This window comes from Taudactylus pleione, unplaced genomic scaffold, assembly GCF_031769625.1.
Source record: "Taudactylus pleione unplaced genomic scaffold, aTauple2 ptg000535l, whole genome shotgun sequence".
Classification (NCBI taxonomy): Eukaryota; Metazoa; Chordata; class Amphibia; order Anura; family Myobatrachidae; genus Taudactylus; species Taudactylus pleione.
In genome coordinates this window covers 5,611,432-5,628,418 of record NW_028284937.1, presented here as the reverse complement: position 1 = coordinate 5,628,418, position 16,987 = coordinate 5,611,432, and the positions used below count along the sequence as shown (strand labels likewise).

General features: G+C 46.8%; 1 protein-coding gene and 1 pseudogene across 2 annotated transcripts in view; one reads left to right on the top strand and one right to left on the bottom strand.

Annotated features, from left to right (window-relative positions):
• The window catches only part of LOC148501069 (uncharacterized), a 116,250-nt gene extending 99,883 nt beyond the window's left edge, over window positions 1–16,367 (bottom strand). For both annotated transcript variants that reach the window (XM_088450990.1, XM_088450991.1), the window contains exon 1: window positions 16,299–16,367. In XM_088450990.1, the coding sequence (XP_088307116.1) occupies window positions 16,299–16,359 (61 nt within the window). In that variant the 5' untranslated portion in view covers window positions 16,360–16,367. The remainder of the gene's footprint in view (window positions 1–16,298) is intronic.
• LOC148501070 (5S ribosomal RNA) lies at window positions 11,096–11,214 on the top strand (annotated as a pseudogene).
• Window positions 16,368–16,987: the final 620 nt, after the last annotated feature.

The window sequence follows — 16,987 nt, the reverse complement described above, 5'->3', positions numbered from 1 at the left end:
TCATTCAGAGCGTGCGCTCTGCTCAGAGCGTACGGCTCTGAATGAGGGCCAAAAGCCTGTGGTTGAGTTTTTCAACCACAAGGCTCGGAGTGATTTTGGCTCTATCAGAGCCAAAATCACTCCCACTGACATCACTAGTGATGTCAGTGGGCCGGCTTCTGACGGAAGGTGTTCCCGTGGGAACGCCCCCGTCAGGGAGCCACGCCCCCGGCACGCCCACCAAAGGGGGCGTGCTGTCAGTCAACATCGACAGCACGCCCCCTTTGAAGAGACACTACGAGCGAAGGAAAATCCTTCGCTCGTCGCGTCTGGCGCATGCGCACAACGGAGCTCCCTCCGTCGTGCGCATGCTCAGTGCAGAACATCGACCCACTTGCGAGCGGACAGCCGCTCGCGAGTGGGTCTGAATCAGGCCCTTTGTTCCAACTCCGGGTCAGAGACGGAATTTAGGTGGAAAAGGGGTATAAATGTCTGCCGACTTCTCTCTATACCAGTGGTTTTCAACCTCAACCCTCAAGTTTTCCCACCAGGTTATGTTTTAAGGATTTCTGGCTGTGGAAGCAGGTGGCATAATTACTGAGCCAGCAAAATAGATTAACTCACCTGTGCATGAATAAAGAAATCTACAAAACATGACCTGTTGGTGAAACTTGAGGACTGGAGTCAGTGGCGTAAATTCATCCCAGATGCCAGGAGGCAAGTTATAATTTGGTGCCCCCCTGCCACAGCCGGTGACACTGTAATTTAGCATTTTGCAAGCAGATACACCCACAGTTGCACACAGACTATAGGCATGCCATGGAGGAGTGAGACAGAGAGTTGTAGGTGAAGAGGGTGCCGTACAGTATGTGTTACACTGACAACAGAAGCTGCTGAGGAGCAGCGACACCAATGAGTAGGGACAGACTATAGATAGACGGAGGCGGCAGCTGATGGTCTGACACAGAGCTCTCCACTAGTGTATAGTGGCTTCTCAGGTGCCAGGTATTGGGTGTCCATGATGGTACTCTCTGGGTACATAGTTACAGCCCAAAGTGGAATGATTATATTGTGGGCAATGGATGAGGTGCCCCTTAAGTGCTGAAGCCCGGCGGCAGGCGCCTCCATTGTCTCCCATAGTTCTGCCCCTGACTGGAGTTATGAAACCCTGCTCTGTACCATTATTGATCACACTAAGGGTGGGTATTTAGCCAAATCAGAATGACAAATTGGGCATATTGTATAGTGTGTATGCCCGATTTGCGCGTTCCTACGGTCGCATGCGATATCGTGTGATTGGCTGTGCTGCACAGTCAATCACACGATATCGCATGTGAGACTGTACATATTAATGAAGGACGGAACAGTGGGCCTGATTCAGACCCGCTCGTGAGCGCTGAGCGCTCGCAAGCGGGTCGGTGGTGCCCTAGTGCGCATGCGCACAACGGAGTCGTCGCTATGGGTCTTGCACCAAAGGGGGAGTGCTGTCGATGTTGATTGACAGCACGCCCCCTTTGGTGGGCGTGCCGGGGGCGTTGCTGCCCAGATGGAGGCGTTCCCATGGGAACGCCTACCGTCTGGGTCCGGCCCCACTGCCATCACTAGTGATGTCAGTGGGAGTGCTTTTGGCTCTGATAGAGCCAATAGCACTCCTGGGCTTGCGGCAGCGAGACCCTACCGCAGGGTCTAGTCGCAAGCCCGATGGTCGCGATGGTATTGACCATCGCGACCATCTTTTTGGCCGCTCGCATAAGCTGTGGGTGGTCACCCACAGCTATGTGAGCGGCCAGGAGGCCGGTCCAATTTTAGGTAGGAGGGCCCTGATTCAGAGCGAGCGCTCTGGTCAGAGCGTCCGGCTCTGAATCAGGCCCAGTGATTGTTCCGTCGTTCATTAAATCTTTTAAGTATGTACCGGCAATCATGCGATGTCCAGGTGAAGGCAAATCGCCCTGAACATCGTCACGATTGCCGGTCGTTTAGGTGTGTACCCAGCCTAAGGCAGTGGTTCTCAAACTCAGTCCTCAGGACCCCACACAGGTCACGTTTTCCAGGTCACCCAGCAGTTACACAGGTGAATTCATTACTCACTGACACATTTTAAAAGATCCACATGTAGAGCTAATTATTTCCAGGGCCATAACTAGGGTGGTGCGACAAGTGCCATGGCACCGGGCACCACAGGGATGGGGGCGCTGTTTGGGCCTGTGAATTTTCCTGTTTATTATGATTCTCACTTGTAGCTTCCTCTTCTTTTATCCCCAGCACCTCCTGGCCTCCCCTATCTCTTCCCTGGCCCTTCTCCATGAGGCCATGGCCCTTTATCATGTGCACTATCTTATGTCCCTATTTAAAAAATGGATGGGGGGGCGCCAATGCTTTCTCTTGGCACCAAAAAGTCTAGTTACGGCTCTGATTATTTCACTTGTGATTCTGTGAAGAAACCTGGAAAACATGCACTGTTTGGGGTCCTGAGGACTGAGGGCCTGATTCAGACCCGCTCGCGAGCGCATAGCGCTCACTAGCAGGTTGATGGTTGGGCAGTGTGCATGTGCGGCGTGCGCACTGTGCATGCGCGGCGTGCGCACTGTGCGTGCATGAGCCCCGGAGCGAGTGATAACTTCACTCGCTTGGGTCTCGCAGCAAAACGGGGCGACTGTCGATGTTGATCGACAGCTAGCCCCGTTTTGTAGGCGGGTAGGGGGGGTGGCTGCACAAACAGAGGTGTTCGCGAAGGAACGCCTGCCGTTTGTGGGCGGCCCTACTGACATCACACGTGATGACAGTAGTGAACTTCCTGCTCTATTAGAGCAGGAAGTTCACTGGGGCTTGCAGTGGACAAGACCCTACCACAAACAAACCCTAACACCCGGTCACCGCACATTGGGGCGTATGTATGAAGCTCTGGGAAGTGATAAAGTGCAGAGTGATAAACGACCGACCACTCAGCTCCCAACTGTCATGTTACAGGCGGTGTTTGAAAAATGACAGGAGCTGATTGGTTGGTCGGTTATCACTCTGCAATTTATCACTTCCCAGAGCTTCATACATCTGCCCCATAATCCTTTAGTGCGATACCAGGAGACATCACTGCATTACAAAGGGGTAAGTAAAGCTGACGGGCAGCCACATACTGCAAATGTATCCGACTTTGTGAGACTATTGTCATTCTTCAAGTGCATGTACCAAGTACTGTAATCTTAACCGTACAAAAACTGTTATAGACTGAAGCATGTAACGTTTGGAATATATGCACTCGGATGGTTTTCTGCAAACTCTGGGCCTAATTCAGCAAGGATCGCTAATGCAAAAGCGTACGCAGTCGGCCGATTGTTGCGTACCACGCAGGCATCGCAGTGCGCGTGCATGAACAGACAACTGCGATCACACTGTGATCAAGCAGAGGGGGTCATTCAGACCCGCTCGTGAGCAAAGGACGCTCGCAAGCGGGTCGATGTTGCCCCACTGCGCATGCGCACGACGGAGGGAGCTCCGTCGTGCGCATGCGCGAGACCCGGATAGCGATGGGCTCTCCGTCGCTCCGGGACTCGCACCAAAGGGGGCGTGCTGTCGATGTTGATTGACAGCACGCCCCCTTTGGTGGGCGTGCCGGGGGCGTGGCTGCCAGACGGAGGCATTCCCATGGGAACGCCTACCGTCTGATGCCGGCCCCACTGACATCTCTAGTGATGTCAGTGGGAGTGATTTTGGCTCACTCCTGGGCTTGCGGCAGCGAGACCCTACCGCAGGGTCTCGTCGCAAGCTCGATGGTTGCGATAGTCAAAGACCATCGCGACCATCTTTTTGGCCGCTCGCATATGCTATGGGTGGTCACCCACAGCTATGCGAGCGGCCAGGAGGCCGCTCCATTTTCAGGTAGGAGGGCACTGATTCAGAGCGAGCGCTCTGGTCAGAGCGTTCAGCTCTGAATCAGGCCCAGAGCACGTAAAGCCATCGCAGAATGAGTAACAGACAGAGACCATTTGTTGACATAGGGGTCGGAGAACCGCAAGTGTGCCTGTCCGTTTGACCGCCTACAGAGGCGTGCATAAATTATAAGTAATGTCTGACCTGCGGTAATTCTGCATGAGGCTCCGATGTACTTCGATGTCACCACTGTTTTGACTGGATTGCAAGGTATTACGCATGTGAGATAAGGGAGGTGGGCGTCTTTATGTTGTCCATGTGACAGCTTTGCGATTGCAATCAGTAACGTACTTTCGAAGCATATCTCGGTGTGCGATTGCAGCTGCGATCGCTTGAGTGATTCCTGCTGAATCAGACCCTCTGTACAGACATCCTAAACTTGTGAGGGAGAGTAATCACTATTAGCGTATCACCCACACAATACACACCTGATTCTTCTCCTAAGTAGGAGAGGAACTATTAATACCCGCCAACCCTCTATTATTTTTATTGTGTCTGTTATATGTTTGTATTGTAAATGTTTGTCACTGTATACCGGTAATAAGGATTGTAATCTCCTGTGTTACTAAGATAGATAAATGGCTGTGAAACTTAATAAATAAATACATAAATAAGTAATAAAAAAGGTAAAAAACGTATTTTGGGAGTGATGAATAGACCCCTTATTCTCAGATGATGTTTAGACTATTTCAAAACATAAGCAGAAAACTTACTGGTGTAATTGTACAGATCATGAAATATCTGATTTTAAAAGTAAAACTTTTCCCTCTCTATTTTCTTTAAATTGCTTAAAAAACTGAAGCTGCCATATCATTAAGGCTTCATGCCTTAAGCTGGGTACACGCTAGGTTGACGGGGCCCATTGACCTATCTAACGATTAGTAAGTGTAAATGCCCGTCCAGATGTGATGTCAACACATCGAGCGGACGATTAGTAAGTGTATACACACTTACTAATCGTCCGCTCGATGTGTTGACATCACATCTGGACGGGCATTTCAATTTGCTAGCCTAGTTGAGCTGTCACTTACCATCAGGTCCCTGCAGCATGTGTACTGGTGATCGGCAGCTCGCCAGTACACACTAACAGATGCACTATAGATATATATCGCTTGCTCAATGGAACGGGGATAAATCTATCAGTGTGTACCCTACTTTCATCTCCCTAATGGGTGATATCTCCCCACACTTGACTTAATTTATCTTAACTAAGAATATCCACACTGAAGGAGAGATGTATCAAGCCTTTGAAAGAGATAAAGAGGAGATAGATAAAGTACCAACCAATCAGCTCCTAACTGCAATTTTGCAGACTGTTTTTAAAAAATGACAAAAGCTGATTGGTTGGTACATTATCTTTCTCCACTTTACCTATCTCCAACATTTGATAAATCTATTCCTGAATCTTGGAAAGGGAGAAGGACCAGCTTTATTTATTATAATGAAAGTAAATAGACTTGAAGAGGAAAAGTTTGGTGAAGAATAAAGAATGTCCCTACTTAGAGTATCCCCATTCACCGGTATTACTACAATGGGCCTAGGATGGGAGGTCAACTGCTGACCACAACACTCAAGGTATCCAAAGTCCTCTCCCAATGGCACAAATAAGGGGACACCTGTAACAGTAGAGCCGCTGTCCCCAGTAGGGTGGAATCAGCCTAACCCATGTATTGGCTGGGATAGCTCCACGAGAACTATAGAAAGACACTGTTACCATTCTCTCTGTATCCACAAATGGAATGGCTGACACCAATGGAATGGGTATGGGATGCCGGCACTTGGGATCCCGGCAGTCAAAATGCAGACGAAGGCATCCCAACAGGGGTAGGATACCGAAGACTGTCGGTCAGTATCCCAACCCTCCCTCTCTCCCTAACCTTAACCCTCCATCCACAGTTCCTAAACCTAACCTCCCCCTCCCTTGTGCCTAAACCTAACCCTCTCTCCTTAGTGTCTGTCCATAACCCTCCCCCTAACCCCACTATTTACCTTTGGGATGCCGGCGGTCAGGATGCCATCGCCGGGATTCTGACAGGTGTCGTGATTCCGGCACTGGTATTCTAAGCGCCGGCATTCCCTTTGTCGGGATACTGAACGTATCCAAACACCAATCAGGGGAGGGCAGAAGGAAAAACACAGGTCAAAAGATGACTGCAAAATTCTGGAATCCCAGATCAGATCAGATGACCACCATAAACTGCTCCCACCATGTTCACATCACATCAAAGGTACACCTACTAACCTTCCACAAACATCACCTTAACCCCTGCCTTGCAAAGTGTAAGATGATCGACCCTCAGGGTATAAATCCCCACCAGGCATATTAAGGGCCTCATTTATCAACAAGTTTTATCATATGCAACAAGTTTTAAAACACGTTGCGGATGATAAATGGTGCTCAAGCCAATCAGCTCCCAACTGTCACTTTTCAAACAGATGACAGTTAGAAGCTGATTGGTTGGAGCACCATTATCATACACAAAGACTTTTCTAACTCATTGCGTATGATAAAACTTGCTAATAAATGGGCCCCATAATGCCATCTGTTTTTTCTTTATTCTAGAAATACAGTGCAAAGCCAAGCTGTGCAGCTATACGCTTTTGTAAATTAGGCCCAGTGAACATTAAGAGGTAATTTAATTAGCCGTGGTTAAAAATAAACTTTTTGTGCGTTAACTTATTGAACCTATTGCCTGTTCATTTCACTTTCCGCCTGTATGCACACTCTCGTTTTTTGCACACTTCAATTGGAAAAGTCATCTTCCAGCATTTGCACAATAATTCTTGAAGGTTTTATACATGAAAAACAGGGGGGGGGTTTGATACCGCACAAAACCATATATTATTACGGCATTAATTTATAACCAACCATATTTCATTTTGTATTTAGAGATTGTGACATAACATGTTGTTGGTGGTGCTCCCAAAGCCCAAAATATAACATGTGCAAAAAACAATGGAGAGGCGATCAAGCCACCAACCAGGCGAAACGGCCTTCCTTCCGCACCATAGGAGGTCCGGTCAGTGCACGGACCAGACCCCCGCACGGACCCTGATACGTATGCACACTTGCTGTCTGGCTGCCGTGTCAGTTCAGCTTATTACACTCCGCATGAATGGAGATACAGCACTCTGATCTCTTATAGTATAATTTGGAGACCTGTCTGCCCTATGGCTCATGCTTTCTTGCAGGCATCTGATTACACAGGCTCATTTATGATCTGACTATTGTGGCAGCACAGTGGATGTACTGCTGTAAACTTCCCAGTTTTTAGTTGGGGGTAGATTCAGTGTCGGACTATGTCATGAAGGGCCCACCGGGGGAATGCAGTGATAGGGGCCCCTTCTTAGGGGTGTGGCTAACCATTAGAGAGAGCATGGTCTGGGCCCCTTTAAATATATATATATAGTAAATACTTCTAGTGCATACATGATAATATGCCAGATTAATAACAGCAATGCATTGTAGAAAATACACCATAGTCTTGTGCAGTATAATGTAACATATGTATAATGTATAATTCAAGTGCACAGTATGGAACCTGATCCCTTAAGGATGGGGTGGGCCCCCAGGCAGTGGGGCCCACCGGGGGTTTCCCCTGTACCCCATGGGCCAGTCCGACCCTGGGTAGATGTGTTGTTATTTCACATGGTTATTTTTTCATTGCACACATGAGGATGTGATTTATGTCCAGCTTTCTTTCCCCCGTTATTCAGGGGAATAGATTTGAATAACCTATTTGGCTCTTTTTTACTATCACTGTGTGATGATTTTGAGACACACTTGTATCCATTGTAAATATAGCAAAACACACTGTGTACAATGATATTACTTGGCAACAATGTATGCTATCTATTAAACGTTCCAGGGGAATACAGATTAGTACAATGTACATATGAGGACTTGATTGGCGCCCGGTCTCTGCCCCAGTGACTTAGGGGAACAGACACTAGCAATAAATTTCGCTTTCTTTTTTCTTTTTTATTACCACTCTGTGTGTTGTGACCATGTGATGACTTATTCAATGTACATCCGTATTTCATGTTAAAAATACAAATTATGCTATGTATTGTTTAAAATGTATGGTGTCTGCTAAGTGCTCTAGGGGAATATAAATTAGCATCATCCCTACCGAAACATATGGGATTTGCATACCCATGTACAATCATATGAAATTATGAATACTATATAAATGCCGTTTACATGTGATATGATTAACCCCAGGCACTATTAAGCTGCATACACACACAAAGATTTTGTTACCAACAATTTTATGAACGATTTTATGAACGATTTTCTGTCAGATTATCTGTCAGATTTTTTAAAGTGTAATGAACGATTTTTTTGAACTACAAACGATTTTTGCATATTCCCTTAATGAAAATCGTTGAGTTCACAAATCTGACTGAACTTCAAACTACAAACGTGAATGCGCATGAACGATAATCATTCATCGTTTGACTCAGAAAGTGAATGATTTTTTCAAACGATTATCGTTAAACAATATTGTTTAACGATAATCGTTCAAAAAATCGTTGTGTGTATGCAGCTTTAGACTGACATTACTTATACCTGCATTTAGATCATCTGTTTATATGGCTATATGAATATGATGTGCATACTTTAGAAGGTAACATAACCAATTTATTCATTAATCAAAGTATGCTGGTGCAATACTTTGTTTGGAATCTATGTCCATTGTTTAATCAAAGCGGACTTCTCATACTGAGTTAGTCCTACATAATGCCCTTATCTATATTACACCCAGGGGCGCCGAGAGGGGGGGGGGAGCGGGTACAAATTACCCGGGCCGGACCATACCAGCTCCATTCACTTTTTTTTTTTTTCCTTTACATTTTTGTCAGTCATTCACTTTTAACATAAATCCGCGGGTGGTCAGTGGACAGCGGGCGGTGGGCCAGGAGGAGGGGGAGGTCGGGGTGAGTCACTAGCCAGCATGAATTTTCCTAGCTCTGCACTGTGCAGCTTCTGCGGGGCTGAGGAGCTACTGCTAGTGTCTCGCGAGATGATGACATCATCATCTCGCGAGTCTCTTCTCAAGGCTCCGTACACTGCACTGGGAGGGACAGGCAGACCAGCTAGTTGGACGTGAGTTATGTTCTTGAATCTTGTGGCCACAGCCGCGCTGCCGCAGAATCAGAAGTATCAATCAGGGGCAGAGTTCGTCCGGCAGATCGGTGCGAGGGAAGAGCGCACTGGCTGCCTGTGAGTGACACTGTGGTGCTGCTATTTTCATTACCCATTAGTCTGTTTAGAATCATGCTGATTACAAAGTGAAATATCGTTTTTTTTGGTCATGATTACCTTATTGATTGTAAATATTATCAATATACTTAAATTTTTTTAGTTTACTGTGGGTTCCTAGTGCACCACACATGTGTGTGTGAGTGTATACTATATATATATATATATATATATATATATATATAATCCAGTAGTTTGGCACTTGACACCCTGTACTCCATAATGGTTCCGGGTGCCCTCCTGTAGATTAAATAGAAACAAATATTCCCTTCGGAGCTATAATAGTCCCAATGGAAAAAAATAGGCGGCACTCCGATGATGAAACAAAAGAAGTTATATTTTAAATCCACAACATCGTTACACAAATGATGTCGACGTTTCAACGATTTCATCTTAGGACCGCAACTTGTGATCGCTTCATTTGCATATCCGGCCCATTTCCTCTACGACCGTGCGGCCGCAACGACCGACTCTGAATGAGGTCCAAAGGGTGAGGACCCTGGGGAGAGAAGTGTCTGGCTGCAGAGACTGGCCCGTTGAAGCCTGCAGCCAGGTAAATATCCCGGGGCATCGGCAGACACCAGCTCAGTGCTGCTGTGGGGTAGGGGTGGGGGTTGCAAACGCAGGCTTTCTAGACGGGGTTTCGACATGTTTGATTTCAGAGTGAGTGTGGTAAGCCAATGAATAGGGCATAATTAGCACATAAGCTATAAGTCTATAGTCCTATAAAGTGCAGTGTATGTTATGCATTATACATACAGTATACAGGGCCAGCACCACAGTAAGCCATTAGATTCGGCAGCAGGGTCAGCCTTTCTTCCCGGATGTGGGAATCATTCAACAATTTAGGTCTCCTACTCTACGGAGCACTGGAGCAAGTATGGGACTCTTGGGAAGCAGCAGAAGGTCCTCAATAGTGTTTCTAATATAGGATTAATAGCTAACATTATAGGTGGCCTATAGTATAGGCCAGAGAGTGGAGGGGATTTCCGGGAACCGCCTCCTGCCTTTGCCTATGGAGGGGGACAGGCTAGGGAGGGTGCTGTATATGACCAAGAACACACCCACAGCAGTGTATAAACACTAAACAGTACTTGGAAAAACATAGGCAGTTGCCCTGGGATACGTTTAGGAAGCCGGCGGCCGCAATTCCGACCGCCGGCTTCCCGAATCCACTATCCCGCCTAGGGATAAATGACCGGCGTCTAAAGTCTAGACGCCTGTCATTTTCCCGGCGCCGGAATACAGGCGCCCGGCATCCCGATCGAAGGAATGCCGGGCGCCGCGAGCGGACAGCCGCGCGGGGGGGAGGGTTAGGTTTAGGGCATCCGGGGGAGAATTAGGGTTTGGCACCCCCCGGGGGACTTAGGTTTAGGCAGCGGGGAAGGGGGGTTAGGGTTAGGCACTTAGAGGGAGGATGTTAGGGTTAGGCACTTGGGGGGGAGGTTAGGGTTAGGCACCCCTAAGGAGGGTTAGGGTTAGGGAGGTTGGTTAGGTCAGTGAGTACTTACCTTAGGCACGATCGAGATTTCCAGCGCTGTCGGGCTTCCGCTGCCGGGCTCTGCTGTTTTGTCGGGCTGCCGCAGCCAAGAGTCGAACCGCCCTAACACTGCAACTAAGCAGAAGTTCTATCAGTGTGCTGCTGCTTGCTCTCACTGTGTCTTGTACCCCACTAGCTGCAGCATCCCGAACACACACAAACACACAGGGTGCAGTTTGTTCCCTAGAGGTTGCATATAACATGCACCCCATGACGTTATCGGCTCATCACAATTATCCCATCCCATCACAATAATCCTCCTCAGTTGTTGTGACCACACCCCCTGAAGGGGGGGAGGGGGGGCCCGGGAATTTGTTGTACTGGGGCCCAAGATTTCTCTTGGCAGCCCTGATTACACCAGGACCTCCAATCTCCTGTTTATATAGTCCTACAACCATACCTTACTGAATATGCCCAATCTCGTCTGATCTTGGAAGCTATACAGTATTGGGCCTGATTAGTACTTGGATTGGAGACCACCAGGGAATATTGGGTGTTGTAGGTAATATTTAGGAACAGAACGGGACTAAGGGCCTGATTCAGACCTGCTCGCGAGCGCTGAGCGCTCGCAAGCGAGTCGATGTTGGCCCAGTGCGCATGCGCACGAGGGAGCCGGCTCTGTCGTGCGCATGCGTGAGACCCGCATAGCGATGGGCAAGCCATCGCTATGGGTCTCGCAACAAAGGGGGCGTGCTGTCGATGGTGAGTGACAGCACGCCCCCTTTGGTGGGCGTGCCAGGGGCATGGCTGGCCAGACGGAGGCGTTCCCATGGGAATGCCTACCGTCTGAGGCCAGCCCTACTGACATCACAAGTGATGTCAGTGGGAGTGCTTTTGGCTCTGATAGAGCCAAAAGCACTCCAGGGCTTGTGGCAGACGAGACCCTACCACAAGGGTCTCGTCGCAAGCCCGATGGTCGCGATGGTCTTCACCATCGCGACCATCTTTTTGGCCGCTCGCTATAGCTGTGGGCAGTTACCCACAGCTATGCGAGCGGCCGGGAGGCCGCTCAAAAAAAACTGAGGCCCGGCCCTGATTCAGAGCGAGCGCTCTGTCAGTGTATAATAGCAGGGACATAAGTGATTACATTTGATTTGGTTTATGTTGATTTCAGGATCACCACGGGTACAAAACTCCTGTATGATATAAATAATCTAGAATTTATAGGAGTACGATTACCCGGAATTATTTTGAATATTTATTTCGCCGTATCCATTTATTCTATTAAAATGAGGAGATCCACAGCTTTTTAATAATTACTAATAAAGGTTAAATGTTATTACATTTGATTTAAGAGTGCCCCAACAACTAGCCCTTCTTGGCTCTTTGTTTTTTGTACAGGTTTTATACATGATAAGTATAGGTGAAAATGGGGAAATCTGTCCATACCTTAAAAAAAACTCTTATTATGCATTTTACTAAAACGGTATAAAAATTATAGAAAACAATTGTTTTTTTGCAAAATAAATGTTCTACATGAATTAGGGGTGCATAAAAATTCCTATAAGTATATATTTGTGTCATATTAAGCAACTTTTGAAAACCTTCAACATACATCTCTAACACCCACCTGCAATCTTAAAAACACCCGTCCCATTCATATAGCACCCCCATATCCCTGTCCCACATCAATTAACTCATTTTCCTGCACTTTGCAAATTTTCATTGCAAAAATAACATGTCATTATTGGCCAAATGAATCTAATTAAAATATTTTTTTTACCTAATTAATCATTAAGGAGGGTTGTCCCAGTGGTTCTGAACCAAGTCCTAACATTTTTTATTTAAAATAGGGACTTTCCCCAACTTTTAATCTGCTCAGGAAGTGGTGAAAAGAAATTACCATTAAATCCTTTGAAGAATCATCACGAGTTAACTTGCGGAGTATTCGCATAGTGAGAAAATAATTTCACCCGAAATTCACTTTTCCACACTTCAACAAACAAAAATGGGTTTTCACGGCTAATTAAATTCCCCCTTAAGGGTAGATTTGATAAATCTTCTAAATAGAAAAAACGGATGTTTTGCCATTAGCAACCAATCAGATTTTTTCATTTTGTAAAATGTACAGCCATGGCCAAAAGTTTTGAGAATGACACAAGTATTGGTTTTCACAAATTTTGCAGCTTCAGTGTTTTTAGACCTGTTTGTCAGAGGTTACTATGGTATACTGAAGTAAAATTACAAGCATTTCATAAGTGTCAACGGCTTTTATTGACAATTACATTAAGTTTATGCAAAGAGTCAATATTTGCAGTGTTGACTCTTCTTTTTCAAGACCCCACACATGAATGGTCTCAGGATGCTTTTACTGTTGGCATGACACAGGACTGATGGTAGCACTCACCTTTCCTTCTCTGGACAAGCGTTTTCCAATCTTAAAGGGGATTCATCAGAGAAAATAACTTTACCCCAGTTCTCAGCAGTCCAATCCCTGTACCGTTTGCAGAATTTCAGTCTGTCCCTGATGTTTTCCCTGGAGAGAAGTGATTTCTTTGCTGCCCTTCTTGACACCAGGCCATCCTCCTAAAGTCTTCACCTCACTGTGCATGCAGATGCACTCACACCTGCCTGCTGCCATTCCTGAGTAAGCTCTGCACTGGTGGTGCCCCGATCCTTCACCTGAATCAACTTTAGGAGATGGACCTGGCGCTTGCTGGACATTCTTGGGCACCCTAAAGCCTTCTTCATAACTATTGAACCTCTCTCCTTGAAGTTCTTGATGAACCGATAAATGGTTGATCTAGGTGCAATCTTACTAGCAGCAATATCCTTGCCTGTGAAGCCCTTTTTGTGAAAAGCAATGATGACTGCACATGTTTCCTTGCATGTAACCATGGTTAACAGAGGAAGAACAATGATTTCAAGCTCCACCCTCCTTTTAAAGCTTCCAGTCTGTTATTCAAACTCAATCAGCATGACAGAGTGATCTCCAGCCTTGTCCTCGTGAACACTCTCACCTCTGTTAATGAGAGAATCACTTACATGATGTCAGCTGGTCCTTTTGTGGCAGGGCTGAAATGCAGTGCAAATGTTGTTTTTGGGATTAAGTTCATTGTCATGGCAAAGAGGGACTTTGCAATTAATCAATTAATTGCAATACATCTGATCACTCTTCATGACATTCTGGAGTGAGTATATGCAAATTGCCTTCATAAAAACTGAAGCAGCAAACTTTGTGAAAACCAATACTTGTTTCATTCTCCAAACTTTTGGCCATGGCTGTACTAGAAAAATGAAATTTTTGAATCTGATTGGTTGCTATGCGCAATGCCTCCATCTTTCCTTTGTTGAAGATTTGTTACTGTGAATCTGTCTCTGACGATCCAAAATCCAGCATTATCTAACAGTACATATTAGTGAGAATCAAATAAAGAAATATTATCTATTGTCAAATCTTCCCGAGAATTTTTGGCCTGACTAATGCCCTGTGATTACTGTCAATGCTAAATAATTATGGAACAGTCACTAATAGTGTAATAGAGGTCACCAGCAAATTCATATCAAGCTCAACAATCATTGTATAATACCTCTCAGGCGCCAGTTACTTTGCCTGGACTCTTTTACCAGAGAGAATAGTAGAATCTTATCAACAGCCATTGTACTGATGTCACATATAACCAGAGGCATAGAGAGGCCGGCCAGGGGGTTGCTGTGAGCCCCTCAGCGTGGCACAAAGCAGTACAGGGGGCGCAATCACCATGATCGCTCCACACCACAGGCATAGGAGACTGCTGCGATTGCTGGGCTGCTGTGATTTAAGAGGGGGGCAGCACCGGGCCCCTCCAGCAGCCCGGGCCGTGGTAATTAGTACTTGCTCCCCCTTCCTCTCCATGCCCCTGCATATAACAATGGTCCAGAAGGGATAAAGCCATAGGCATAACTACCGTTGGTGCAGGGGGTGCGGCTGCTGCAGGGCCTGGGCTGCCTCCAGAGGCCATTGTTCTCTCTACACCCAATCACACAGCACTGCAACAGTGCAACAGTCACAAAACAAAACTAGCTGATGTGGTGCTGCCTGTCCTGCTGGGATGTTTGTGGGAGATGACATGGTTGTCCCAGCAGGGCAGTCAGCACCACAGCAGCAGAGTTGGATTAAGGAGCAGTGCTGGGGCACGTGTCCCACCTGGGCTCCCCTCTCAGGGCCCCCCACAAGCATGCATTTGCCTGTACACACTGCAGACCATAAGGGGAGGAGGTAAGCTGGACAAGGAGAGGGGGCGGGCCACATGAGGAGAGAGGGCAGGTCACATGAGTAGAGAGGGCGAGCCACATGAGGGAAGGGGCAGGCTGGACTAGCAGTTGAGTGGGCCAGGTAAGGAATAAACCGCAGATTGAATAGTTGGGGCGAGATTACAGGAGAAATCAGGAGAGAGGGTTTAGGAAGGACAGCAGCAGGGGCCCAGGGGACTTGTAGAAGAAGAGATCGCTAGCTGGGGGGAGAAAGGAACAGCAGCACCAGGGTTACAACCAGAACAGAGAGGGTTAGCTGGAAGGTAGGGACGGTAAGGGAACAGCAATGGGTAGCTAGACATGATACATCTTGCAGACTATTACATTATCCCCTGAGCTATGAAACATGCTAGCCATTGACATAAAGGGGGATCTTGACCCTTCACTTTGCTATACAGACAGGAGTGTAACAATGAGAAGAGATTGCCCAAAACCCAAATGTAACCAGTTTTTAAGTAATGCCAGACAACACATTCTTTATCGTATATGCATAACTCATAATTGTATACTACAGTGAAGTTGTACAAGAAACATCATTTATATTTAAAGTTGCTGTTTTGCTATTGGTAGCGCCCTCAACTGACTCTTGTGAGGATTACACCCAGAGCAGTTGGAGGCCCTAAATTTTATTTTGTATAATCTGTATTACAGTCACTATCTCGTAATGTGGGAGATGTACGAAGCCCAGAAACGGTATCAGCGCACGTTATGTGCGCTGATACCGCTTCTCCCCGATGTATGATCGGGGGTCTGGGCGGTAAATGACAGAGGCGCTGTGCGCCCCTGTCATTATCGGCGCTGCTATCTATAAGCTAGCAGCGCCAACGGCAGGGCCATGTACGAACGGTCATAACGCATGACCGTTCGGCCGGCTGTAGCTGTCGTTATCGACAGCTACAGCCTGGCATTAGCCTATCCCCACAGCAGGGACATCGCTGTCCCCGCTGCGGCCGTTGCCGGCTCCAGGGCTCCACGCGGGGATCTCGCGATACTTGCGAGATCCCGCACATGCTCAGTGGAGCCAGCCGGGAGAGAGACACAGTGCATCAGCACTAGGCTGATGCGCTGCTGTCTCTAGCGGGTAGCGCCGGAGGGGGGACTTAGCGCTCCCCCTCTCTGGCCGATGAGATGTTTATACATCTCATCGATAGTGCTTCCTGCTTCGCCTCGGTAAAGAGGCGAAGCGGGAAGCATTATAGCGGCACGTTAAGTGCTGCTATAATACATCTACCCCAATACTTGGTAAATAATGTTTAGTAACTTATATTAAGAGTCTACACTGCTATTTATTTCTCACTATTTATGGTTTTGCTGTTAATTTATCCCATTATGTTGGAAATAAAACTCAATACTTACAGAGGAAGAGAATCGTGTTGGAAATCAGAGCCATGGTGACTTTTGCTTTAGGTGTCGGCATACACAGAGTCACACATATGTGTGTTGAAAGAAAACTGCATTTCACATTTGTTATGTACTTTCAGCTCACACTTCCTGTTATTTCCTTCTGATGACTAAATGGTTATTTTCCATCCAATACAGTGTGTTCTGTTTCTTCAGCAGAATTATTGTTGTTGGTAAGTATTAAGTCATAGTGCCTGTGCCATCTACAGCCATGGTGCCCAGCTGGTGTCTCCCTAGTAAGCAACAAGCGGTGCTGAGACATTGGGGAATCAGGTCTGTCAGTGCCACAGAGAGGTACAGGGGCGGATCCAGAACAAATTGACAGGGGGGGCACCATGATAGGGGAAGGTGTGGGAGGGGTTTGCGCGCACAGGAATTTCCTGGAAAAGTGGGTGTGTCCTCATAGCAAGGGGCGTGGCCTTACATGGAATGCCATAACCATGAGCCATGTCCTCGTTTTCATCGGGCAGAGGGCATGGAGTACATAATACAGGTTGAGTCTCCCATATCCAAAATGCTTGGGACCAGGGGTATTTTGGATATCGGAATATTCTTTATTTTGGAATATTTGTATACCATATTGAATGTCTTAGGAATAGGGTCCAAATCTAAAAACAGAATGCATTTATGATTTATATACACCT